The sequence below is a fragment of the Lutra lutra genome, chromosome 1, assembly GCF_902655055.1.
Source record: "Lutra lutra chromosome 1, mLutLut1.2, whole genome shotgun sequence".
Lineage (NCBI taxonomy): Eukaryota > Metazoa > Chordata > Mammalia > Carnivora > Mustelidae > Lutra > Lutra lutra.
In genome coordinates, this window is record NC_062278.1 from 107865856 (window position 1) to 107891685 (window position 25830).

The following is a 25830-nucleotide window of genomic DNA, read 5'->3' on the forward strand; positions in this document are numbered from 1 at the left end:
AGCCAGTTGTTTATATTTTGCCTCATTTATCAGTCTTTTTCCCCACCCCCCACACACACGTGCGCGCGCCCTCTCTCAGATACATACATCTGTATGCAGGTGTATATGCACATCATTCTTTTTAAATTGCTGGAAAATAAATTGGACACCTGTAAACACAAGTGTTGTGTTTCTCAAGAAGATTTGTCTTATGTAATCGCAGCGTTATTATCAGAAGCAGGAAATTTTAACATTCATCATTACATTATGTAGCGTTCAGTCCATATTCGGGTGTTACCAGTTTTGCAGTATTGTATTTTATAACCGTTTCCCTCTCTAGGCTCCAGTCCAGGATCACAGAGTGCATTTTGTTGTCGTACCTCTTTAATCTCTTTTAATCTCCTCAACCTTTCTGCCATCCTTGACTCTAATGTTTGAATCATGTAAGCCAGTTATTTTGTAGAATGTCCTTCAGTTTGGGTTTGTTTGATGTTCCCTGTAATTAGATTTAGCATTTTTGGCCAGAAAGCCTTAGAGTGATGTATACTTCTCAGTGCGTTATGTCAGTTTGCCTTCATGTTAGTGATGTTAACTTTTCATCATTGGTTAAGGTGACAGCCACTAGGTTTCTCCATGTAGGAATTACTGTTTCCTGGGTTTCTTCTTTTGCATACTGACTTAGATCATGATAGTCACTGAGTAATTAGACCTTGGATTATTTTATGTTCATTATGCAGCTCGAGATGCTGCTGTGCTGAAGATTGAGACTATTATCAAGGAACAATTTGCACTTGAAATGAAGAATAAGGAACATGAAATTGAAGTAATTGACCAGGTATAATGGTGATAAATAATTTTTTTTAAAAAAAGCTGTTGCAAAAAAATCTGTTGATAGAATCATGATTTTTCCCCTTTGCTGTTCTTTTATTTATTTAAAGATTTATTTATTAGTGCATGAGCAGTAGGGAGGGGCAGAGGAAGAGGGAGAAGCATACTCCCCACTGAGTCAGGAGCCTGATGTACATGCGGGACTCAATCCCAGGACCCTGAGATCATGCTCTGAGCCATGCAGGCGCCCCCCCCCCCACCCCCTTACTGTTCTTTTAAAAAGAGTGTTCTCATTTTGGAAAAAAGGTCTATATATATATTTTGCCCCTATAAATGAAATGCAGAAATACATAATGAAAAAAATTACTTGAAATTCCATCCCCCCAAAAAATTCCTTTTTGCTCTTGTACCTACTATTTTTGCAGACATTTCTCAATGAGTATGCATACATACACATAAATATACATACTAACATGTCTGTATACTCTTGTAAAATTGGCTTTTGTCGAAATTCCTTTAAAAAATCTTTTGCAGTGTGACAGGTAGAGATGGTCATTTTTATTTGCCTTTCTTCGATTATTAGAGAATTGAGCTTTTGATCATTTGTATTCTTATTTTATGAATTTTTTGTAGTATATTTCATCTGTGATTTCTGTTTTTTAAAGTAACAAGTTGACATTTGTTTTTAGCGACTGATTGAGGCAAGAAGGATGATGGATAAACTTCGTGCCTGCATTGTTGCAAACTACTATGCTTCTGCAGGACTTCTAAAAGTTTCTGAGGTAAGTCTTCCTCATCTACAGTCATTTCTGGCTATCCATATTTGGTGTGTGAAGGGGAAATTAGTGTTGATATGAAATTCCTGCCTTTGAAACATTTCTTATATTGACCTTTGGAACTCAAGAAGCCTATCTTACCTTCCTGGGAAAATATATAAACTGTCAATAATCCTAAGTATCATTTTTCCCTTTATTTTTATTTTTTTTATTTAGAGAGAGCATGAGCGAGGGGTGGAGGAGAGATAGAGGGAGAGAGAAAATCTCAAGCAGGCTGCATGCCCAGCGCAGAGCCCGACATAGGGGTCAGTCTCATGACCCTGAGATCATGGCCTGAGCTGAAATCAGGAGTCATATACTTAACTGACAACTTAGCCACCAGGCACCCTAACTTTTCACTTTATATTAAATCCTTCTCCAGCTAATATTTAGCACTGTTCCTAGGCTTTGTTAGGTACAAAGTTGAGTGAGACTGTATTTTGACTTGCCTTATTCTTCCTTTGGTTATGATCAGCTTTGAAGTGAGTTTTAGATAGACTGATTTTCCTAATGAATAGCAATTTATAGTTTCAGTAGATACACCCTATTCAGGAAGCCCTGATTTTTTTCCCCTCACATCCTATGAAAAATCTCAAATCCACAGAAGAGATTAAATAAGCACCTGTTTGTGCATCATATTCACCATCTTAACATTTTGTCATCTTTGTTTTATCTATCTTACTTTTCTGTAAAACATTTGAAAATAAATTCCAGGTGTCATGATACCTCACCCTTAAATCATGCATTTCCTAAAGGATATTCTTGTATGACTTCCTGATAATTATTTGATAATCAGTCCATATTCAGATTTTCCCATTCATCCCCAAAATATCTTTTAAAGCTGTTTTTTGATGTAGAATCTAATCAGAGTTCGGGGCTACATTTGGTTGTTTGGTTTCTCTAGACTTACTTTATCTAAAATAGTTCACCTTTTCTCCCCATGATATTGACTTATTTAAAGAGATCAGGACATTTATCCTACATTTTGTATTTTTTTTTTTCCTTGGGTTATTCCTTCATTCCGTTTTTCTGCAAACTGATAGTTGGGTCTAAAGATTTGATTAAAGTTAGAAGTTTTTGGCAATGATACTTCATAAGTGATACTAGATACCTCATATATCACAAACTGTTTGGAATATTAAGTTTTTATCACTTTGGTAATGTGATTGCCACTGGATTACTCCATTTATTAAAGAATAGGGATAGGATTGAAACTGAAACAGAAGTGTTTCTTCTTGTTTGATATATATATTTTTTAAATATTTTATTTATTTATTTGACAGAGATCACAAGTAGGCAGAGAGGCAGGCAGAGAGAGAGAGAGGAGGAAGCAGGCTCCCCTCGGAGCAGAGAGCCTGATGTGGGGCTCGATCCCAGGACTCTGGGATCATGACCTGAGCTGAAGGCAGAGGCTTAACCCACTGAGCCACCCAGGCGCCCTTGTTTGATATTTTGATAATTTCCTATAACTTTTATTCATTTTTCATTTTCAAATTTCCTAAGTTTTCTCACTTAGAATTAGATAATTCTCTTGGATAGTACTGGCTCAATGAGAGTGGTAGCAGGCCTGGGGGAATGTACAATGCCATACTGGTTTGCATTGTCCCCCATGGTTTTTACAGGTGAAATGTACCATATTTTGGTTTTCATGTCATCCTGTGTTTCTCAAGGGTACCTGGCCTTGGTCATACTCCCGATGTTGTCTTAGAAATCTGGAGCATTATTTGAATTTCATCTTACATGTTAGGTAGTTATTTCTTCTACCGCAGGAGTTTCCCTAATACATACTAGAGTCTGAACTATTTTTTAGAGCTATCATAACAAATTACCACTAGCTTCATGGCTTAAAACAAGAGGAATTTATTATCTCGTGATTCTGGAGGCTAACAGTCCAAAATCAAGGTGTTGCTAGACCATGTTCTCTCTCTGAAGGCTCTAGGAAAGAATCCTTCCTCACCTTCTCCTACCTTCTGGCAGTTGCTGGCAAACCTTGGCATTCCTTAGTTTATGGCTACATCACTCCATTTTCTGCCCCTATCTTCACACAGATGTTTTACCTGTTATGTGTCTTCACAGTTTCTCTCTCTCCACATTTCCCTTCTATTAGGTAAGCCCTAATCCCGTATGACAGTATCAACTTGATTACATTTGCAAAGACCCTGTTTCTAAATAAAGTCACATTCACAGGTTCGGAGTGGACATGAATTTTTGGGAGACACTCTTCAAAACAGGGCAGATTTTACTGTCCTCTGTTACATGGTTTGCTATTGGATCCAACAAGATGGATATTATAAGCTAGTTATCTGTGTGACATGGGACTTGTAGGTACTCTGTTTGAAGAGGTTGTTGTCTATTTAAGGTTTTGTTGTTGTTTTTAAAATTTGTTTATTATTAGAGTGTGTGAGTGAGGGCATGATGGGGATGGGGAGCAGAGGAAGAGAGAAACTTCAGCAGACTGCCTGCTGAGTGGGGAACCTGACATGGGGCTTGATCTCATGACCCTGAGATCACAACCTGAGCTGAAACAAAGAGTTTGTTGCTTAACCAACTGTGCCACCCAGGCAGCACCTCCCCGCCTTTTTTTAAACCATTAGCAGTTCTGTGTTATTTGGTAATCTAGAAGTGCACTGATTTTTTTTTTCCTGTTATATTCTGATTTGAATTAATTGAAAGATATTTAGGTGTATTTTTGTCTATTATGATCTGCCATTTGTTTTTCATTTGCTGTAACAAAATACATCACAGCTCTAAAAAATAGCCTTTATTATTTTGTTTAAGTTTGTTTATTTATTTATTTATTTATTTTTAAAGATTTTATTTACTTATTTGCCAGATAGAGATCACAAGTAGGCAGAGAGGCAGGCAGAGAGAGAGAGGAGGAAGCAGGGTCTCCTCTGAGCAGAGAGCCCGATGCAGGGCTTGATTCCAGGACTCTGGGATCATGACCTGAGCTGAAGGCAGAGGCCTTAACCCACTGAGCCACCCAGGTGCCCCAAAATACCCTTTATTATTGAGATGCAATAATTTTGTTGCTCTGAAATACTAGCCTCTGGCTCCTTTCTTACTGCTAAATTATGTTCCTTGCACAGCTTTTAAAAGCTGGGCTTCCTAGGAATCGTAGAATGTATCCCATTATAACAGAATACACTGTATTTTGTATCCAAATAACAAGAAACACAGAAATACTCCAGGCCTCAGTACTGGACTTATGACAAACTTTACATGTAAGTATGAATCATTTTAAAGCATTCTATACTACATTTTACTCCTACTTGGGAGCCATTTTACATATACTTTTTTTATATCTTTATATATTTTATAGGAACATTGTATGTAGAGCAGTTGATGTGTTTGTATTAAAAGCAGTGTGAGGCTTTTTTTTTAAGATTTTTTTTTTTTTTTTGACAGAGATCACAAGTAGGCAGAGAGGCAGGCAGAGAGGGGTGGGGAAGCAGGCTCCCTGCTGATCAGAGAGCCTGATGTGGGGCTTGATCCCAGGACCCTGAAATTCTGACCTGAGCCAAAGGCAGAGGCTTAACCCACTGAGCCACCCAGGTGCCCCAAGGCTTGTTTTTTATTTTAAGTCAAATCTTATTTTATTATTTTTTTTTTAAAGATTTTTTTTTTAATTTATTTATTTGACAGAGAGAGATCACAAGTAGACAGAGAGGCAGGCAGAGAGAGAGTGAGAGGGAAGCAGGCTCCCCGCTGAGCAGAGAGCCCGACGCGGGACTCGATCCCAGGACCCTGAGATCATGACCTGAGCCGAAGGCAGCGGCTTAACCCACTGAGCCACCCAGGCGCCCCTATTTTTTTAAAGATTTTATTTATTTATTTGTCAGAGAGAGAGAGTACACACAAGTAGGCAGAGAGGCAGGCAGAGAGAGAGGAGGAAGCAGGCTCCCCGCCAAGCAAGGAGCCCGATGCGGGACTCGATCCCAGGACCCCAGGATCATGACCTGAGCTGAAGGCAGCGGCCCAACCCACTGAGCCACCCAAGCGTCCCCCCCCTTTTTTTTTTCCTTAAGATTTTATTTATTTATTTGACAGAGATCACAAGTAGTCAGAGAGGCAGGAAGAGAGGGGGGGGGAACCCAATGTGGGCCTCGATTGCAGGACCCTTAGATGATGAGCTGAGCCTAAGGCAGAGGCTTAACCACTGAGCCACCCAGGCGCCCTAAAGTCAAATCTTATTTCCCATATGTTACCTTATATTTACCTCTATTTTTCATTTAGTTTCAGAGAACTTGTACCTTTAGCTTTTAGTGTTAGGACCTTCACATAATTATCACTTTCTAGCTTTTGTTGGCGCAGACCACATTAAGGAGTTTGGACTTCATTTTATGGGTGTGGGCAGATTTTGAAGGATTCTAAGCATGTTCCCTAAATAGATGAGGATTTGGGAAGATTAAAATTTACCTACTTTTGGTAGGTTTGATTAAAATTTGTTTTGTTTGCTTTCATTTTTGCAGGGATCAAAGACATGTGATACGATGGTTTTTAATCATCCTGCTATCAAGAAATTTTTGGAGTCACCATCTAGGTCTTCCTCTCCTGCCAATCAGAGATCAGAGACACCATCAGCCAATCATTCAGAAAGTGATTCTTTATCTCAACATAATGACTTCTTATCTGACAAAGACAATAACAGCAATATGGATATAGAAGAAAGACTCTCAAACAACATGGAACAGAGACCGAGCCGAAATACTGGAAGGGTATAATTTGATGGGTGGGAGGGAAAAGAGAAGGAAACTAGTATTTTTAAAGTATATACGTGTTCTTCCATTTCACCTTCGTAGAAACTCTAGGAAATAAGTTAATTATATCCCTTTTGGAGATGGGGCAACTGAGTCTCAAAGAGTTTACAGTTATATATATCCAAAAGTATCAGAACTGAGAATTAAACTGAATTAAGCTGAGAATTAAACTGAATCAGAACTGGACATGGCACAATCCTAGGTGCCATCCACATTGATAAGAGAGAAACCTTGAAGAATTGGCAATTCTGTGACCTTGTCCAGGGTCTTTCCAGCCTGTCATGTTTGTTCTCTCTCCATAATTTTTGTGAAACTTAAATGCTTTTATAAGGTAATTTATAACTGGGGGAAACTTGACAAATAATAAATAGAATTGAAGACCATTTATTCCTCTTTGATCCTGCCAATTCCTTATTTGAGTTCCCATCTCAAGCTGCTCTGAACTTCTTGGTGTATAATATTTGGCTATAGAGCCCTTATTGGATGATTTTTCTCAGCCAGGTGTTCTGTGATAGAGGAGATATCCAGGCTGCTTTTTGCATATTCAGACATCAAGAATTTGATTTATTGTTTTTTTAAGAGTTTATTTAGGGGTACCTGGGTGGCTCAGTGGGTTAAAGCCTCTGCCTTCAGCTTGGGTCATAATCCCAGAGTCCTGGGATCAAGCCCTGTATCGGGCTCTCGGCTCAGCAGGGAACCTGCTTCCCCCTCTCTCTGCCTGCCTCTCTTCCTACTTGTGACCTCTTATAAATACATAAATAAATAAAATCTTTTAAAAAAATAGTTTAGGGGCGCCTGGGTGGCTCAGTGAGTTAAGCCTCTGCCTTCGGCTCAGGGTCCTGGGATTGAGCCCCGCATCGGGCTTTCTGCTCAGCAAGAAGCCTGCTTCCCCCCCCCTCTCTGCCTGCATCTCTGCCTACCTGTGATCTCTTTCTGTGTTAAATAAGTAAATAAAATCTTTAAAAATAAATAAATAGGGGCGCCTGGGTGGCTCAGTGGGTTAAGCTGCTGCCTTCGGCTCAGGTCATGTTCCCAGGTCCTGGGTTCAAGCCCCACATCGGGCTTTCTGCTCAGCAGGGAGCCTGCTTCCTCCTCTCTCTCTGCCTGCCTCTCTGCCTACTTGTGATTTCTCTCTGTCAAATAAATAAATAAAAATCTTTTAAAAAATAAATAAATAAATAAATAAATAGTTTATTTATATATTTGACAGACAGAGATCACAAGTAGGCAGAGAGGCAGGCAGAGAGAGAGGGGGAAGCAGACTCTCTGCTGAGCCCAGAGCCCGATGCAGGGCTCAATCCCAGGACCCTGAGATCATGACCTGAGCCTAATGCAGAGGCTTAACCCACTGAACCACTCAGGTGCCCCAAGAATTTGATTTATTTTTGATAAAAATTAAATTTAAAAAATTTTCTGGTTACAAATTCATGTGTTCATTGTTGAAAATTTAAACTACAACAAAATAAAAAAGTTATTCATAATTCCACCACCCAAAAATGAAAACTTTTTTTTTTTAAGATTTTATTTATTTATTTGACAGACAGAGATCACAAGTAGGCAGAGAGGCAGGCAGAGAGAGAGGAAGGGAAGCAGGCTCCCCGCTGAGCAGAGAGCCCAGTGCAGGGCTTGATCCCACGACCCTGGGATCATGACCTGAGCCGAAGATAGAAGCTTTAACCCACTGAGCCACCCAGGCGCCCCAAAATGAAAACTCTTAATGTTTGGATTTATTTGTTTATTACCAGTGTTCTTTCTGGACAAGTACTGCTTTTTTTTTTTTTTTTTGGTGGGTTTTTGTGTTTTGTTTTCTTAAGATTCTGTTTTCTTTTTCTTTTCTTTCTTTTTTTTTTTAGATTTTATTTATTTTTGTCGGAGAGAGAAAGAACAAGCAGGCAGAATGGCAGGCAGAGACAGAGAGAAGCAGGCTCCCTGCTGAGCAAGGAGCCCTATGTGGCACTTGATCCCAGGACTCTGGGATCATGACCTGAGCCAAAGGCAGCTGCTTAACTGACTGAGCCACCCAGGCAGGTGTCCCAAGATTTTATTTTTAAGTAATATCTGCACCCAACATGGGGCTGAAATTGATAGCCCCAAGATCAAAAGGTCGCATGTTCTACCAGATAACCCAGCCAGGCACCCCTTTGGGTTTTTTGGTTTTTTTTTGTTTTTCTTTTTGTTTTTTTAATTAAAAAGAATTTAGGCAATACTGGTTATAGGAGTTAGAAACTTACCATCTTATATGTAATATACATGCTCATATTTATGTAACATACGTTTAGTACTTACTGTATACTAGGCACTTCTTTGGGAACTGTACAAAACAAATATGTGAGATTATCCTTATTTTTAAATTTTTTTTAGAGAAAGTGGTGGGGGAGTTGCAGAGGGAGAGGGAGAGAGAGAATCTTAAGGAGGCTCTACACTCAGTACGGAGTCCCCCTCAGGGCTCAATCCCAGGACCCTGAGATCATGACCTGAGCTGAAATCAAGAGTCAGATGCTTAACCAACTGAGCCACCCAGGCACCCTAGGTTTTTAAAAAATTTTTAAGTAACCTCTATACCCACGATGGGGCTCAAACTCACAGTCCAGAGATCAACTATCACATGCTCCACTGACTGAGTCAGCCACGTGCTCCTGTTATCCTTATTTTATAGATGAGGAAATTGAGACAGAGAAGAAGTTAAGTAATTACACAAAACTTCACATCTAGTCAATGGAAGAGCCAAGATTTAAACCCTGGCAGTCTATCTGCATAGTCAAACTTTAGTCGTTTGTCTATGTTACTTCTCACTGAAAAATTCTTAATAAATACAGAAGGTTGAAAAGAAAGTAAATTCCATTGACCCCTCTCCCCATTCCCATTTCCCAGAGGTAACCATTGTAATAGTTTCTTGTATATCCTTCCATATCCTATTTGCATAAACAGCACAAGGGTGTCTGTTAAAAACAGATACATACACATGGAGTTATAGTGAACAAATATTTTTTGCAAACAAATGCAAAAGATACAGTAAAATTACTTTTATGCTCTGAGAGGTACCACAAAACCAGAGAATTTTGTAATGAATAAAAAAAATCTGAGTTGCTCCAATCATACCATGATTTTGTGGTTTCTGCCCATTGGATATTGTCCAAATTGAAAGTGAAAATTGATTATGATTTCTTTCAGGACACCGCTAGTATTACTGCCTCTCATAAAACAGAGCAGCGGAATGCTGATCTCACAGGAGATGAGACTTCACGACTTTTTGTAAAGAAAACAATAGTAGTGGGCAATGTGTCCAAGTGAGTATCCAGTTGAATTCTTTCACTTTCAGTTATCCATTTATGTTAATATTCTGGCTTACTTTTATTATTGTAGTATACTGTAGGATGAGGCCTTAGGATTTTTTCCCTTAAACTCTTAGTTGTTTTAAAAGTAAACTTGAGGTCCAGAGACTTGAAACTGCCTCAGTATGTCTGCTAATCTTTGACATAGAATAAAATTGTGCTTGGTAAACATTTCTGAGACATGAGCTTTTATACAAATGGGGTATTTTTTTTTTTAAGATTTTATTTTTAAATAATCCCTGTATCCAAAGTGGGGCTGGAACTCACAACCCTAAAATCAAGAGTTGCACACTCCACAGGCTTAGCCAGCCAGGTGCCCCATTTACAAATGGTATATTTTATCAAGCATATTATTTTGGATAAGTTATAAGAACTTTAAACTTTCTGACCTAGGTCTATCCTTGGGGGCCTTAGCTAATTGCTAAAAAATGTTTGTTGTTCAAATTGAAATGTTTTAAATTTTTAACAGAAAGTTACAGAGCATGTCTTGAAGACAGAATTTCTCCAAGCTGAAGGACTAGCTCTTTAACAATATGATTTCATGGTGTCTTGTGGGAGTGCCGTCCTTTTGCCAACTATTTAGAAATGGATAAAGACATAAATCCTCAAATAGAATAAGAATGTTATTTTCTCACAAAGTCTTTACCTTTCTTTTCCCTCATTAGGCGTATTTTCTCTATGCTCTCTTGTCATCTTTTTCATATTATATCATCATTTCCTATTTCTATGTATTTTTCCCAAATCACTGGAATTTCTTTAGGGTAGAAAGTATGTCTTGTTTGTTTTATATCATACAGTAGTTGGTATTCACTAAATATTTGATTGTTGAATAAGTTGATTTATGAAAATTGTAATTATACTCAGTTATTGAAAATAAAGGATTCAGGCAGACAGTAATTATTTGGGAGGAAAAATCAGGTTGGGGGGAAATCTTCCAACCCCCAGTTAATGGACCACAAATTAAAAACTTTAAAAAAAGAACATTTTAAAACTTTGGGATAATAAAAGCAAAGATTTCTAATCGTCTGTGTGATAGTTTTAAAATGGAAGCATAAGGGGCGCCTGGGTGGCTCAGTGGGTTGGGCCGCTGCCTTCGGCTCGGGTCATGATCTCAGGGTCCTGGGATCGAGTCCCACATCGGGCTCTCTGCTCGGCGGGAAGCCTGCTTCCCTCTCTCTCTCTCTCTCTCTGCCTTCCTCTCCGTCTACTTGTGATCTCTCTCTGTCGAATAAATAAATAAAATTAAAAAAAAATAAATAAAATGGAAGCATAAAATAAGATTAAGGCAGTTAGATTTCTATTTATAGATTATTATAGAATTAGCATGCCTTTAGCTAGACTCTGAGACCATGTGAAGTGTTAAGAGTTGGCATCTTAACAATAATGCAAGACCAGTCAGCTCAGAAAGTCCAAAACTGGATACGTAGATGGACCCACCAGAAGACTGGGGAGAAATTATCATTGACATTTTCGAACAATTACACTTAATTTGTAGGTGTTTGGGTTTTTTCAAGACCAGCTACAACTAAAATAATGGTTCATCATGAACCAACTGATTCACCTAGGCAACCCTAGACATTGAGATTTAAACTTAAAAAGTAGTTTAAGAGGAGGGGCGCCTGGGTGGCTCAGTGAGTTGGGCCTCTGCCTTCAGCTCAGGTCATGATCTCAGGGTCCTGGGATCGAGCCCCGCATTGGTCTCTCTGCACGGCAGGAAGCCTGCTTCCTCCTGCCTCTCTGCCTGCTTGTGATCTCTCTCTCTCTCTCTCTCTCTCTGTGTCAAATAAATAAATAAATAAAATCTTTAAAAAAAAAAAGTAAGAGGAAGATAGGGAAATTGAATGAAAAAAAGGGGGAGGATCCCTGATTCCAAAAGAAGGCAAGCAGGGACAGGGGAAGGGATGTGAAAAAGAGAAAGAACAAGACAAATAATATAAAATAACTTAGTAACAAATCTAAATTTATCAATAATTATAAAAATTGCCTAGGGATTTAGTTAGCTATTTAAAAGATAGAAATTGGGTGCCTGGGTGTCTCAGTTGTTAAGTGGCTGCCTTCGGCTCAGGTCATAATCCCAGTGTCCTGGGATCGAGTCCTGCATCAGGCTCCTTGCTCAGCGGGGAGTCTGCTTCTCCCTCTCCCACTCCACCTGCTTGTGTTCCCGCTCAAAATACTTGTATGAATGTAAAAGATCTGAACTTCAGTTAATAAAGTTGATCTAATATATACATATAGACTAGTACATGTAATAGTTGAAGCATTTTTTAAAAAGATATTATTTATTTGAAAGAGTAAGAGCAAGAGCAAGTGGGGGGAGGAGCAGAAAGAGAGGCTGAAGCAGATTCTGTGCTGAGTGCAGAGCCCAGCGTGGGACCCATGACACAGAGATCATGACCTGAGTTGGATGCTTAACTGACTGAGCCTCCCAGGTGCCCCTAGTTAAACATTTTTAAGCACTTAAGGAACGTTTATGAAAATGGACTACACAATAGGCCATAAAGTAAGCTTCGAGGACTACACACTACTTTTTTTTTTTTTTAAGATTTTATTGTTAAGCCATCTCTGCACCCAGCTTGGAGCTTGAACCCACAACCCCGAGATAAGAGTCACATGCTCCACTGATTCAGCAAGCCAGGTGCTCGCAGACTACATTTTGGTTTTGTTTTGTTTTTTTGAAGATTTATTTATTTATTTGACAGAGTGCACTTGAGTGCGTGAGGGAGGGGCAGAGGGAAAGAGAATCTCAAGCCAACTTTGCGCTAAGCCCGGAGCCTGACCTGAGACCAGGACCCAAAACCAAAGCTGGAAGCTCAACTGATGGTGTGACCCAGGCCCCCCCAACCAGACTACTTTTTTGACTGTTGTTACAGTATAGTTAATTGGTAACAGTAGGAAAACTAGGAAACTTTTTCTTTTTTTTTAAAGGTTTTATTTATTTGAGAGAGACAGAGAGGGTACAAGTTGGGGGTCGGGCAGAGAAAGAGGGAGAAGCAGACAATGTGGGGCTCATTTCCAGGATCCTGAGATCATGACCAAAGCTAAGGTCAGACACTTAACTCAAAGAACTACCCAGGTGCCCCTAGAAAACTTTATGTCTAGAAATTCAAACTACTTCTAAACACATAAGTTAATGAAAAATCACATTTAAATATCCAAAATAAATAATAAAAATTTGTCAGATAACACTAAAGGGATATTTAAAAGGAAATATTTACAGTAGAAGAAAATGGAGTAGAAGAAAAGTTTAAAATTAGTGAACTAAACATCTCATTTAGACAATGCAGTAGGAGAAGCAAAGAAATTAGGGGAAAAAGTATACACAAACCTAGTGAAACTAAGGAGAAGAGAAAGAAGACAAAAATATTAGAAATGAAAAAGGGCATAGCTACAGATGCTGTACTATTAAAGACATAAATAATGAACACCCAGGGCACCGGGGTGGCTCAGTGGGTTAAGCCTCTGCCTTCGGCCCAGGTCATGATCTCAGGGTCCTAGGATCGAGCCCCACATCGGGCTTTCTGCTCAGCAGGGAGCCTGCTCCTCCCCCGCCACCTGCCTCTCTGCCTACTTATGATCTCTGTCAAATAAATAAAATCTTTAAAAAAAAATAATGAATACCTTTATGCCAATGGAAAATTTAGGTGAAATGGAGAGTTCCTAGAAAAATACAACTTAGGACTTAGGAAAAACCTTGAAGAGTCTTTGAACTACTAAGTTTAATTACTGATTTTAAAACATTGCCATCACAAAAGCAAACCAAACTACTAGGCTTAGATTGCTTTACAGGCTGAGTGAGCATATAATTTCAGTTGTTTACGAAATTTTCTGGGGAGGGAAGTCTGGCTGGCTTAGTTAGTAGAGATTCTTGATCTGAGGGTCATGAGTTTGAGCCCCACATTGGGAGTGTAGAGATTACTTAAAATACAAAAAAAAGTAACCAAAACCCCCCAGATCTTCTGGGGAAAAAGAAACAACTCTTGTCAGTTTATGTTATGAGAGTAGCCTAACTTTTTTAATAAGGCCAAACAGTTTGTAAGAAAAGGAAAACTGTAGGATATTCACAGTTATGAATATAAGTGCAGAAATACTGAACAAAATCATTAGGAAACAGAATTCATTAAATACAGAAATGATAATACTTCATGATCAAGACATGCAAGTTTGGATTAACATTTGAAATCAATATAATTTGGCCCACTGCATTAGTAAGGGTAAGCATAGACATAGGTAAACATAGAGGGCCATGACCGTATTTTCCAACAGAATGTGATAAGGAGGTCTCATGAAATAAAGGGAGAGCTAAAGATACTAGTTTTACTATGGTCAGGACTGAAGGGAATGGTTTGTTTTTGCTTTTAAAATGTGAGTGACCAGTTGTAACCTTCCTGGCAGCAATGGGTAAGAACCAGAAGAGTTCAGGGTTCTAACACCCTGAAAGCTGAGTGAAATCAACACAAAGGCTAGAGCATCCCTAACCCAGTAATATGCCAGTTCATTTCTATCTCATGTATCAGCTTGGAAAAGCAAGGTTGATTTTTTTTTTTAATTGCATGGTGGTAATCAGAAAATAAACTTTAAGGGAATGTTCCTTAGACCAGGAAAAAAAAAAGTTTAAAAGAAAAAGATTAACTGCAAAGACTCACTTTGCTTGGTTAGGTGATAGAGCTGTTAAATCTTGGTGGGATTCAATTTTTTAAGAAAAAGTTTTTTTAGGGGAGTGGGGATATAACCTTCCAGTTATGGAATGAAGAAGTCATGGGGATGAAAGGTCCAGTATAGGGAATATTTTAGTCACTGGTATTGTAGTAGCATATGGGAACAGATAGGGTGAGCGTAGCATAATGTATTGTTGAATCATTGTATTGTACACCTGAAACTAATGTAACATTGTATCAACTGTACTTCAGTTAAAAAAAATATTCAGCCTTATTGACATATAATTGACAAAAGATTTAAAGTGTATATTATGATTTGATGCATGTATGCATTTTGAAGGGATTCCTGCCATCAAGTTAATTTAACAACACATCCCTTATCAACTTTCTTTATTCAGATTTTTTTTTAAGGATTTTTTTTTTAAAGATTTTTAAATTTTATTTATTTGACAGACAGAGATCACAAGTAGGCAGAGAGGCAGGCAGAGAGAGGGGAAGGGAAGGAGGCTCCCCGCTGAGCAGAGAGCCTGATATGGGGCTCAATCCCAGGACCGTGGGATCATGACCTGAGCCGAAGGCAGAGGCTTTAACCCACTGAGCCACCCAGGTGCCCCTCAGATTTTATTTTTTAATAATCTCTACACCAAGTGTGGGCCTTGAACTCACAACCCTGAGATCAAGAGTCTTAAGCTCCATCTATTGAGCCAGCCAGGCACCCTCTCGTGTGTGTGTGTGTGTGTGAACATTTAAGTTCTATTTTCTCAGCGAATTTTATTCCCTATATTAGTCACCAATTATACATTAGATCCTTAGACCTTATCATCTCAAAGCTGAAAGTTTATACCCTTTTTTTTTTTAAAGATTTTATTTATTTATTTGACAGAGAGAGATCACAAGCAGGCAGAGAGGCAGGCAGAGAGACAGGAGGAAGCAGGCTCCCTGCTGAGCAGAGAGCCCGATGCGGGACTCGATCCCAGGACTCCGAGATCATGACCTGAGCCGAAGGCAGCGGCTTAACCCACTGAGTCACCCAGGCGCCCAGTTTATACCCTTTTACCAACTTCTCTCTGTTTCCCCTACCTCCAGCCTCTGGTAACTTTTTCTGCTGTGTTTCTATGAGTTTGACTTTTTTTTTTTTTACATTTCGTATATAAGTGATACCATGTAGTATTTGTCTTTCTCTGTCTGGCTTATTCCACTTAGCATAATGCCCTCCACGATCATCCATGTTCTCACCAAAGCCAGAATTGCCTTCTTATGGCTGAAGAATAGTCCATTATACACACACACACACACACACACACACACACACTCAGTTGACCTTTGAGGAATCTTGAGCAATTCGAGGGTAGGGGCACCAACCTTCTGCACAGTTAAAAATCCATGTATAAGGGCACATGGGTGGCTCAGTTGGTTAAGCATCCAACTCCTTTTTTTAGATTTATTTATTTAAGAAATAGGGGAGGGGGAGGGGCAGAGGCAGAGGGAGAGGGAGAGAGAGAATACTCAAGCAGACTCCCCACTGAGCATGGAGCCCGATGCAAGGCTCAATCCCAGGACCCCAAGATCATGACCTGAGCTGAGATCAAAAGACAGACACTTGGGGTGCCTGGGTGGCTCAGTGGGTCAAAGCCTCTGCTTTCATTTCAGGTCATGATCTTGGGGTCCTGGGATCAAGCCCCACATTGGGCTCTCTGCTCAGCAGGGAGCCTGCTTCCCCCCCACCCTTGCCTCTCTGCCTACTTGTGATCTCTGTTTATCAAATAAATAAAATCTTAAAAAAAAAAAAAAAGACACTTAACTGACTGAGCCATCAGGCACCCCAGCATCCAACTCGTGATTTTGGCTCAGGTCATAATCTCAAAGATGCTAGTTTGAGCACCTGAGCATTGAGCATGGAGCCTGCTTAAGACTCTCTCTCTCCCTCTCCCTTTGTGGCTCCCCTCATCCCCCACTCACTTGTGCACTCATTCTCTTTCTAAATTAAAAAAAAAAAAATCCATGTGTAACTTTTGACTCCCTAGAACCTTAACTACTAATAGCCTACTGTTGACTGAAAGCCTTACTGATAACATTAACAGTTGATTAATACATACTTTTTATGTCACATGTATTATATAATGTATTCTTACAATAAAGTAAGCTAGAGAAAAGAAAATACTACTAAGAAAATCATAATGGGGGCTCCTGCTGGCTTAGTCTGTAGAACATACTACTTTTGATCTCAGGATTGTGAGGTCAAGCCCCACACTGGGTGTAGAGCTTGCTTAAAAAAACAACAACAACAACAAACAAACAAAAAACCAGAAAAAAGAAAAAAATCATAAGGAAAAGAAAATACATTTACGGTATTATAAAAAAAATTACACATAAGTGGATCTGCACAGTTCAATCCCATGATGTGCAAGGGTCAGCTGTATATGTATGTATATATATCTTGATCCATTCATGCCTTTATTCATTTATCTATTATGGATGTATAGGTTTCCATATTTTGGCTATTATAAATAATGCTGCTGTGAGCATGGGAGTGCAGATAGCACTTTGATAACCCATTTTCATTTTCTTTGCATATGTACACAGCAGTGGGCTAGTTCTGTTTTAATTTTTTAGGAACATCTTGTTTTCCATAGTAGTTGCACCAATTTATGTCCTCATTATGTTCTCATTGCCTTTGCTTTTGGTGTCAAATCCAAAAAATCATTTCCCAGACCAGTGTCATGGAGCTTACTTATGTTTTCTTCTAGGAGTTTTATGGTTTCAAGTCATTCATCTGTTTTGAGTTGATTTTTGTGTGTGGTGTAGGATAAGTGTCTATTTTCATTCTTTTGCACATAACTCTCCAGTTTTCCCAACACCGTTTAGGAGACCATCCTTTTCCTATTGTATATCTTAGCTCCTTTGTCATAAATTAATTGATCATATATGCATGGGTTTATTTCTGTGCTGTCTTCTGTTCTGTTGATCTGTGCGTCTGTTTTTATGGCAATACCATACTGTTTTATTACAGTAGCTTTGTAATATAGTTTGAAATCAGGAAGTATGATGCCTCCTGTTTTGTTTTGTTTTGTTTTCCCTAAAAAAAGAGGTTCTTTGGAAGACTTTTATGATTCCACACAGATTTTTTTTTTTAAAGATTACTTATTTATTTATTTGACAGAGATCACAAGTAGGCAGAGCAGCAGGCAGAGAAAGAGGGAGAAGCAGGCTCCCCACTGAGCAGAGAACCCGATGTGGGGCTCGATCCCAAGACCTGGGGACCATGACCTGAGCCGAAGGCAGAGGCTTAACCCTCTGAGCCACCCAGGCGCCCCTCCACACAGATTTTATGATTTTTTCTTCTATGAAAAATGCTATTAGGATTTTGATAAGGATTAAACTAAATCTATAGATTGATTTGGGTAGTATGGCCATTTTAACAATAATAATTCTTCTAGTCCATGAGCTTGGAATATCTTTTTATTTATTTGTGTCTTCTGCAGTTTCTTTCATCAGTATCTTAGAGTTTTCAGTGTGCCAGTCTTCCACTTCCTTAGTTAAATTTATTCCTAAATATGTTACTATTTTTGGTGCAGTTATAAATGGGATTATTTTCTTGATTTTCTTTCTGATAGTTGTTAGTGTTAGAAACACAATTGATTTTTTATGTTGACTATATATCATGCACCTTTACTGAATTTATTAGTTTTATCTTATTTTCATTTACTTATTTTTTAAAGATTTTATTTGTTTGAGAGAAAGTGGGGGGAGGGGGGCTGGGGGGGGCAAGGGACAAGCAGACCCCCTGCTGAGAGCAGAGCCCGATGCAGAGCTTGATTTCAGGACCATGAGATCATGACCTGAGCCCAAATTGAGAGTCAGACACTTAACCAACTGAGCCACCCAAACACTCCTGTTTATTAGTTTTAACTGTTTTGGGGTGGAGTCTTTAGGATTTTCTGTATATAATATCACATTATGTTCAAATAGAGACAGTGTTCTTCTTCCTTTGCAATTTGGCTAGAATTTCCAGTACTATGTTGAATAAAAGTGGAGACAGTGAGTATCCTTGTCTTGTTCTTGATCTTAGAGGAAAAGCTTTTAGTTTTTCACCATTATGTTAGATGTAGGCTTGTCATATATGGCCTTTATTATTTTGAAGTGTACCCAGTTTGTTGAGAGTTGTTATCAAGAATAGATGCTGAATTGCGTCAAGTATTTTTTCTGCATCTGTTGAAATGATCATATGATTTTTATCTTTCACTTTATTAGTGTATATCATACTGATTAATTTGCAGATATTGAACCATCCTTGCATCCCTGGTAACTACCACTTGGTCATCATGTGTGATCCTTTTTTAATGTACTGTTGAATTCTATTCGCTGATATTTTGTTGGGGATTTTTACATGTATATTTTTCAGGGATATTGGCTTGTAATTTTCTTATAGTGTTATTGTCTGGCTTTGGGGTCAGGGTAATGCTAGCTTTGTAAAATGAACTTATAAGTGTTCCCTCGTATTTTGTGGAAAAGTTTGAGGAAGATTTGTATCAATTCTTCATATATTTAGTAGAAACCATCCTTTCTGATTGTTTCTGATCACATCAGGTGAAATGTATGCCATCTGATCCTGGAATTTCCTTAGTTGGGAGGTCTTTGATTACTGATTCAGTCTCCTTACTAGTAGTTGTTCTGTTCACATTTTCTGTCTTTATGAGTCAGTCATGATAGTACGTATGTTTCTAGGAATTTATCCATTTCTTCTAGGTTGTTCACTTTGTCGGCAAATAATTTTTCATAGTTATTTTCTTAAACATTTTACTTATCTATTTTTAAGATTTTATTTTATTTTAATTTTTTTTAAAGATTTTATTTATTTGACAGATAGAGATCACAAGCAGGCGGAGAGGCAGGCAGAGAGAGAGAGGAAGAAGCAGGCTCCCTGCTGAGCAGAGAGCCCGATGTGGGGCTCGATCCCAGGACCCTGGGATCATGACCCGCACCGAAAGCAGAGGCTTTAACCCACTGAGCCACCCAGGCACCCCTAAGATTTAATTTTTAAGTAATCTCTGCACCCAGTGTGGTACTCAAACTCACAATCCTGAGATAAAGAATCACATGTTTTTACTGACTGAGTCCACCGCGTGCCCCTATAATTGTTCATAGTTTTATGATACTTTGTATTTGTGTGATGTTAGTTGTAATGTGTCCTCTTTTTAAAATAATTGTATTATTTGGGTCCTTCTCTTTTTTTCCTTGTTAAGTCAAGGCAGAGGTTTGTCTGTTTTATCTTTTTAACAAAACAGCTCTTTAGTCTTTAATCTTTTCTCTGGGCTTTTTGTCTATACTTTCACTTTCATCTTTGTTATTTCCTTTTCTCTACTAATTTTGGGCTTAGTTCTTTTTCTACTCCCTTGTGGTGTAAAGTTAGATTGAAATTTTTCTTAATATAGGCATTTATTGCTATGAATTTCCTCCATAAAACCTTTTGCTTCATCCTTAAGTTTTGGTATGTTGTATTTCCATTTTCACGTATCTTTTTTTCATTTTCACTTGTCATGAGATTTTTTTAATTTCTCTTTGATTTCATCTTTGACTCATTGGTTGTTTATTAGTGTGTTGCTTGATCTTCACATATTTGTGAATCCCCAGTTGTTTTCTTGTAACTGATTTTTAATCTTGTTTTAAGTAGGAGTTAATTGTTTTGTTAGGGTTTGAAGGAAAAAAGAATTCAAGTTACTTTCTTTTTTCTCCTTTAGGTATATACCTCCTGATAAGAGAGAAGAAAATGACCAGTCAACCCACAAGTGGATGGTATATGTCCGAGGGTCTCGTAGAGAACCCAGCATTAATCATTTTGTCAAGAAAGTTTGGTTCTTTCTTCATCCCAGCTATAAGCCAAATGACCTTGTGGAGGTTAGGTAAGCACAGTTGAGTTATTTAATTTAAAAAGTACAGCTTTACTGAAGTGGAAGAAGAGTGATTTAACTTGATAACATTCCCTTTAATTATTATATTATTAATAATTTACTTAGCTTTGGCTTTTAGTCACAATAGAGTTTTTTAAAATTAATTTTTTTAATCTTTTTATAAACACATAATGTATTTTTATCCCCAGGGGTACAGGTCTGTGAATTGCCAGGTTTACACATTTCACAGTACTCACCATAGCACATACCCTCCCCAATGTCCATAACCCCACCACCCACTTCCTACCCCCCTCCCCCTGCATCACAATAGAGTTTTAACTATGGTTCCCTCTTACAGATTATTGTCTCCCTGAAAAGGCAGTATCTTCCTGTCAGAATTATATTAATGGAGTTTTTTCCCCCTGGAAAGAACTGAATTTATATAGATACAGATAAATATAAAAGTGTTCCTATTTTTTATAAATATCAGAATATAGTAGAATTAAACATAGGATTCTGACATTACAGAAGTATTCAATTTTGGAAGTTCCCCATGATCTCATCCTCTCAGAAGTAACCCCAGTGATATTTTTCCTACATATATTTACCTAGTATAGTTGCTGTTTGTTGTTGTTGGTATTATTATTTCACAAAGATGGAATTATTATATATATATGCTGTTCCGAAATTTGTTTCATTTAGGTGTATTCTTTTTTTTTTTTTTAATTATTTATTTTAAAGAGAGAGTGGGAGTGTGTGTGACTGGGGTGGGGGGCAAAGGGAGGGGAGAGAGAGAATCCCTAAGCAGACTCCCCACTGAGCATGGAACTCAAAGCAGAGTTTAACGCCAAGACCCTGAGACCATAACCTGGAGCCAAAATCAAGAGTCAGATGCTTAACCAACTGAGCCACTCAGGTACCCCTATTTTATTTATTTGAGAGAAAGAAAGATCATGTGTGTGTGATAGTGGGGGAAGGGGCAGAAGGAGAGCATCTCAAGAAGACCCCACACCGAACTTGGAGTTCAATGCAGGGCTCAGTCTCATGACCAATGAGGTCATGACCTTTGCCATCCAGGCACCCCTTATGTGTATTCTTTATATCTTTATATGAGGTTACTTTTCACATACACATTCATTGTGTGATTGTATTGTAGAAGTGGTTTTGGTTTATTATCAGTGAAATTTCCTATATCCTCAGCTCTCTTCAGAATGTTCCCTCTACTCCTGACTCAAATAAAACATGGCTATCTTCTGAGAACACTGCTTCTGAGAACAGCTTTCAAGGGCAGTTGTTTTTTCCTCTAATACCATGTGCCATTGGGTTGGGGGTGGAGGGTGGTGGGTGGGTGTGTCTTCCTTGCACATATTTGTGGCTTCTAGACCTTCTTTTTCCTTTTTCTGTCTAAAAACCTTCAGCTCTTTTGGAGCATTGTATGATCCTTCTTGTTGCAGACATCTACTAATTTCCCAGTTACTTCCCTCTTTCAAAAACAGTTTTAGCACCTATTGTCCTAATGTTTCCTCTTGATGTCATTCTTAAGGACTTTGACGTGGATGTAGACAACTCACTGAGAACTCTAATTTCTCAGTTCACTGATTTCCTCACTTTTATAATGAGGTTATTATGGTAATGATACACCGTGAAATCTAAGCTAAGGAGAGAAGGAAATTATGTAAAGAGAAGAGAGAGGTAATGAAAATTGGTGTGGGTAATAAGTGGAATTCCCAGTGGGTCAGAGGATAGTTGGATTAGGGATGGAGCTGGAAAGATGGGAATTGATAGGTGGTCAGAAAGTGACATACTAGGAAATAGGATTTTTTTATCTTCTTGTGGATGACAGTTGTCCCAATATCAATTTATCAGTTGATCCATCTTTTTCTTGTATTCAGTGTACACTAAAGTTCCATATAAGTATGGATCAAATGCTAGGCTCTCTTAATATTTGTTTATGTACCAGTATTATGCTATTTAAATTATTTGCTTTATAGCATTTTCTCTTTGGTAGGGTTATTCCTTTGATGATTATTACTATTATTTTAAGAATCTTTTCTTGGCCATTCCTGAGCATACATGTTGTTCCAGATTACTTTAGAATCCAAGTGTCAAGTTATGGATTAAAATTACATTGAATTAATGATTTTCACATATTTTATGAAATTGCATCTTTCTATCTCCTGTCTACCCTAGGGAATGAATCAGTATAGTGGTTTTCAATGCAAATCAGATTTTTTTTCCTTTTAGTGTTCATAAAACTTACTTCATTGTCTTGACATATTTCACTGGGTGGAACCTCAGAAAATTGTTTGATACATTGTTTTATTCTAATAGTAGAGTTTAATTGATAAAAGGGCAATTTCATTTTTAGGCTCTCAAACATGAGTGTTGAAAAAACCACGTCTTTAGTATTCTGTGGTTTTTTGTTCTTGGTCATTGATACATTTCACCTGATGTGAAGAATCCAGAAATAAAGAAGTCTGTTTGGGGCTGGCAGTCCTATTTCTGTGTGAAATACGTGTATCTTTTTGAAGTTTAACATTTCCGTAGGTGATGTCTATTGGTAAGTCTTAGATTCCTTTTTTGCTTCCAAAAATAAAGTTAGGGGGAAATTTCCTGTTAAAAGCATTGTTCCTTTTTCCTGGCCTTTATACTGTTTGTCTTCTCTGGCAGCAGTCTTTCCTGTTCATTCACTAGAGTTTAACCAAAGTACAGAGACTGAGGAACACAGCTGATTTGCCATATCCATTTTAAGAGAAATCCAATATACAAATAGTATAATTGATGCATATTGCAGAATGAATTTAGGCTCTCTACTTCACTGGAATTTAATGACCAGAAATGTCATCAGAAGAGCTGTAATTCTTTTAAAGTTCACCATGCCTCTAGGCTCCGCTGTGTCCATTTCAAACTGCTGTCTCAGGTAGACCTTCTCATTTGACCCCAAGCCTGTTCTTTAATTTCTGTCTGAAACTATCCCAGCATCATGGTTACTTCTCTTACTAACTCAGCCAGTGTTGAGCTGGTTTCTCCCGTCCAGGGTGCTCTGGTTTGCTTTGCTTTCTTTTCTCTCTGGTTGATAACATAGCTATTGCTTTTTCTTCCTTCCAGGCCACTCTCACACTCAGAGATTTTTCCTGTGTTGAGCCCTTCTGGTAGCTTCCTGCTCTGTTCTTGGTAATTCAGATCTGTTAGATTTCTCTCAGGTTGTGTTCTTGGACTTTGTCTTTACTGAATTCATGTCTCTTCTTAGTTTTGCAAAAACACATCCCGCTGAATGTTCCTTTCTCCCTGCCATCTTGGCATCTTTTCTCATTTTAGTGATTCCAAGCCACTGATTCATAATGAACATTTTCATTTTAAAGCATTCTCTCTCCCCTTTAACTTAAACCATATTATTTTTGAGTACATGACGTTCTCTCAGTTAAATTTAAAATGTTTTTATTATGGGGCGCCTGGGTGGCTCAGTGGGTTAAGCCTCTGCCTTCTGCTCAGGTCATGATCCCAGGGTCCTGGGATCGAGCCCCGCATCAGGCTCTCTGCTCAGCGGGGAGCCTGCTTCCCCCTCTCTCTGCCTGCTGCTCTGCCTACTTGTGATCTCTGTCTGTCAAATAAATAAATAAAATCTTTAAAAAATAAATAAATAAAAAATAAAATAAAATGTTTTTATTATGGAAAATTCCAAACATACTCTGAAGTAGAGTATCTTGAACCCTCCTATACCAAACATCATTAACAATTTGCTTGTCTTTTTTTCATCAACTTTCCTTTTTCTTCCCTTCACAAATTATGTTTTGACTGAAAATTCTCCAGTCCAGTTAGCATTCACACACATTCCTCCTCTATCCACTAAAATCGTCATCACTGTGTGAGGAAGATCATATGGTGAACATATGTTTTTTTAAGTCCTGTTAGCAGATAGTTCCAAATAAATTGTCACTTTCAGATTGAGCATTTGTGATTTATTCTGTTTTTGCCAGAGTGAGGGAATAAATATGGGTGTCTGGGGTAGGGAACATATACCTCACAGCCTGTGTCTGTCAAGTAGTCAAGGATTCTGGCTTCTAATATGTAGCAGCCATCAAATCACCTTAGTTCCCTGCCTGTGAAAATGAGGACATTGGATTATATACTACATGTCTCTTAGCCCTAAGTGTTCAGTAACTGAAAGCTTAATGTAGGTTTGAGTTGAATTTTTCTTTTCAGCATTTCAGTAAAATTCAGCATTTATTGATTGAGCTTCAAATGAGAAAATGTAAATTATTGTCAGAGGCTGTGAATCTCTAACTTACCCAGTATGAGAAAACATTTCCTCTCTAGAGCGTGACTATGGCTTAATGTGTTAATGTATGCTTTTCCCTAGAGAGCCTCCTTTTCACCTGACCAGAAGAGGCTGGGGTGAGTTTCCTGTCAGAGTTCAAGTTCATTTTAAGGACAGCCAGAACAAGCGGATAGATATCATACATAATCTGAAGGTAACAACGTGTTGCTCCCCTGAAATGAAGTACCTCTTTTTACCTGGTTACTTAAAGCCATTGGTTAGGACTCCTGAGAGAAGTGGCCAAGGACAGTGGAAGCAGGATTAATGTTTTTGATTGTGTTATGCAGGCTACTGCAACACCCCTTTGTTCTCTGAAGGTTGGCGGAAGGGTTGCATTATAGTAGAATGTATATTCTTTAAAAAGATGAACTGGCCAGATTATCAGAAGACTTGAATCTCTGATCAGAGCTCACTGTTACTGTGTTACCTGGGATTAAGTGACTGAACTCCTAAAAACAAAATGTGTTTACTTTTCTGTAAAATGGTGCAAATTATACACCTCATCTGTTTATCTTATAAGGATATGGGTATGTTTAACTTGTAAGGATAAAGACAGAAGTGAACATGTTTTAGGAAATTGAAAGTACTGTACAAAGTTGTCATTCTTTTGATTTGTATTTTAAGAAATTTTTCATTGACATAGCCTCGTGGTTTATTATGCAGGCATTATAATTTATATTTTATGAAGTGTTTTCTATACATAGGGAAAAAGTACCAATCATAGTAAATGAAAAGTGCAGAGTACCAAACTTCATATAGTATGAAGTTAACTGTGATTTATTGGAGTAATCGAAGTAATGACATTGTGGGCAATTTCTCCTGCCCTTATTGTCTGTTGCTTTTTTTTTTTTTTTCTTCTAATTTTGTATAATAAACTTGTTCAACTTTTATAATTGAAGGACCATTTTTAAAATGTTTTCCTAGTCCCTTTCTATATAGCCTCTTGTAGATTTTCTCTGTAAAGCTATATTTCTAATATTAAACTTATCCCCAAAACACCCTTATTTTGTGGTTTACCACATTGTTCCCATTAGTGGCTCACAAAATTGAACTAAATGAATCTCAGTACATCTGCAGAATTCCCATTTTGTTCCCTTTGTTGTGCCAATACAACCTTTTCAACCTTAAGGCTGAAATTTGCCCTCCATTGGTGATAGATAGCACTGTTTAACTTTGTGTTGAAGTTATTTTTTTAGAGATTACTCTAAGATTAGATTGCTTTATGACCTCAGAAAAAAACGGGAACAAAATAAAG

General features: G+C 38.1%; 1 protein-coding gene across 2 annotated transcripts in view; it reads left to right on the forward strand.

Annotated features, from left to right (window-relative positions):
* YEATS2 (YEATS domain containing 2) overlaps window positions 1-25830 on the forward strand; it is a 123887-nt gene that overhangs the window by 35158 nt on the left and 62899 nt on the right. For both annotated transcript variants that reach the window (XM_047731653.1, XM_047731659.1), the window contains exons 3-8: window positions 717-814; window positions 1497-1589; window positions 6095-6340; window positions 9554-9669; window positions 20108-20269; window positions 24618-24729. In XM_047731653.1, coding sequence (XP_047587609.1) covers window positions 717-814; window positions 1497-1589; window positions 6095-6340; window positions 9554-9669; window positions 20108-20269; window positions 24618-24729 — 827 coding nt within the window. The remainder of the gene's footprint in view (window positions 1-716; window positions 815-1496; window positions 1590-6094; window positions 6341-9553; window positions 9670-20107; window positions 20270-24617; window positions 24730-25830) is intronic.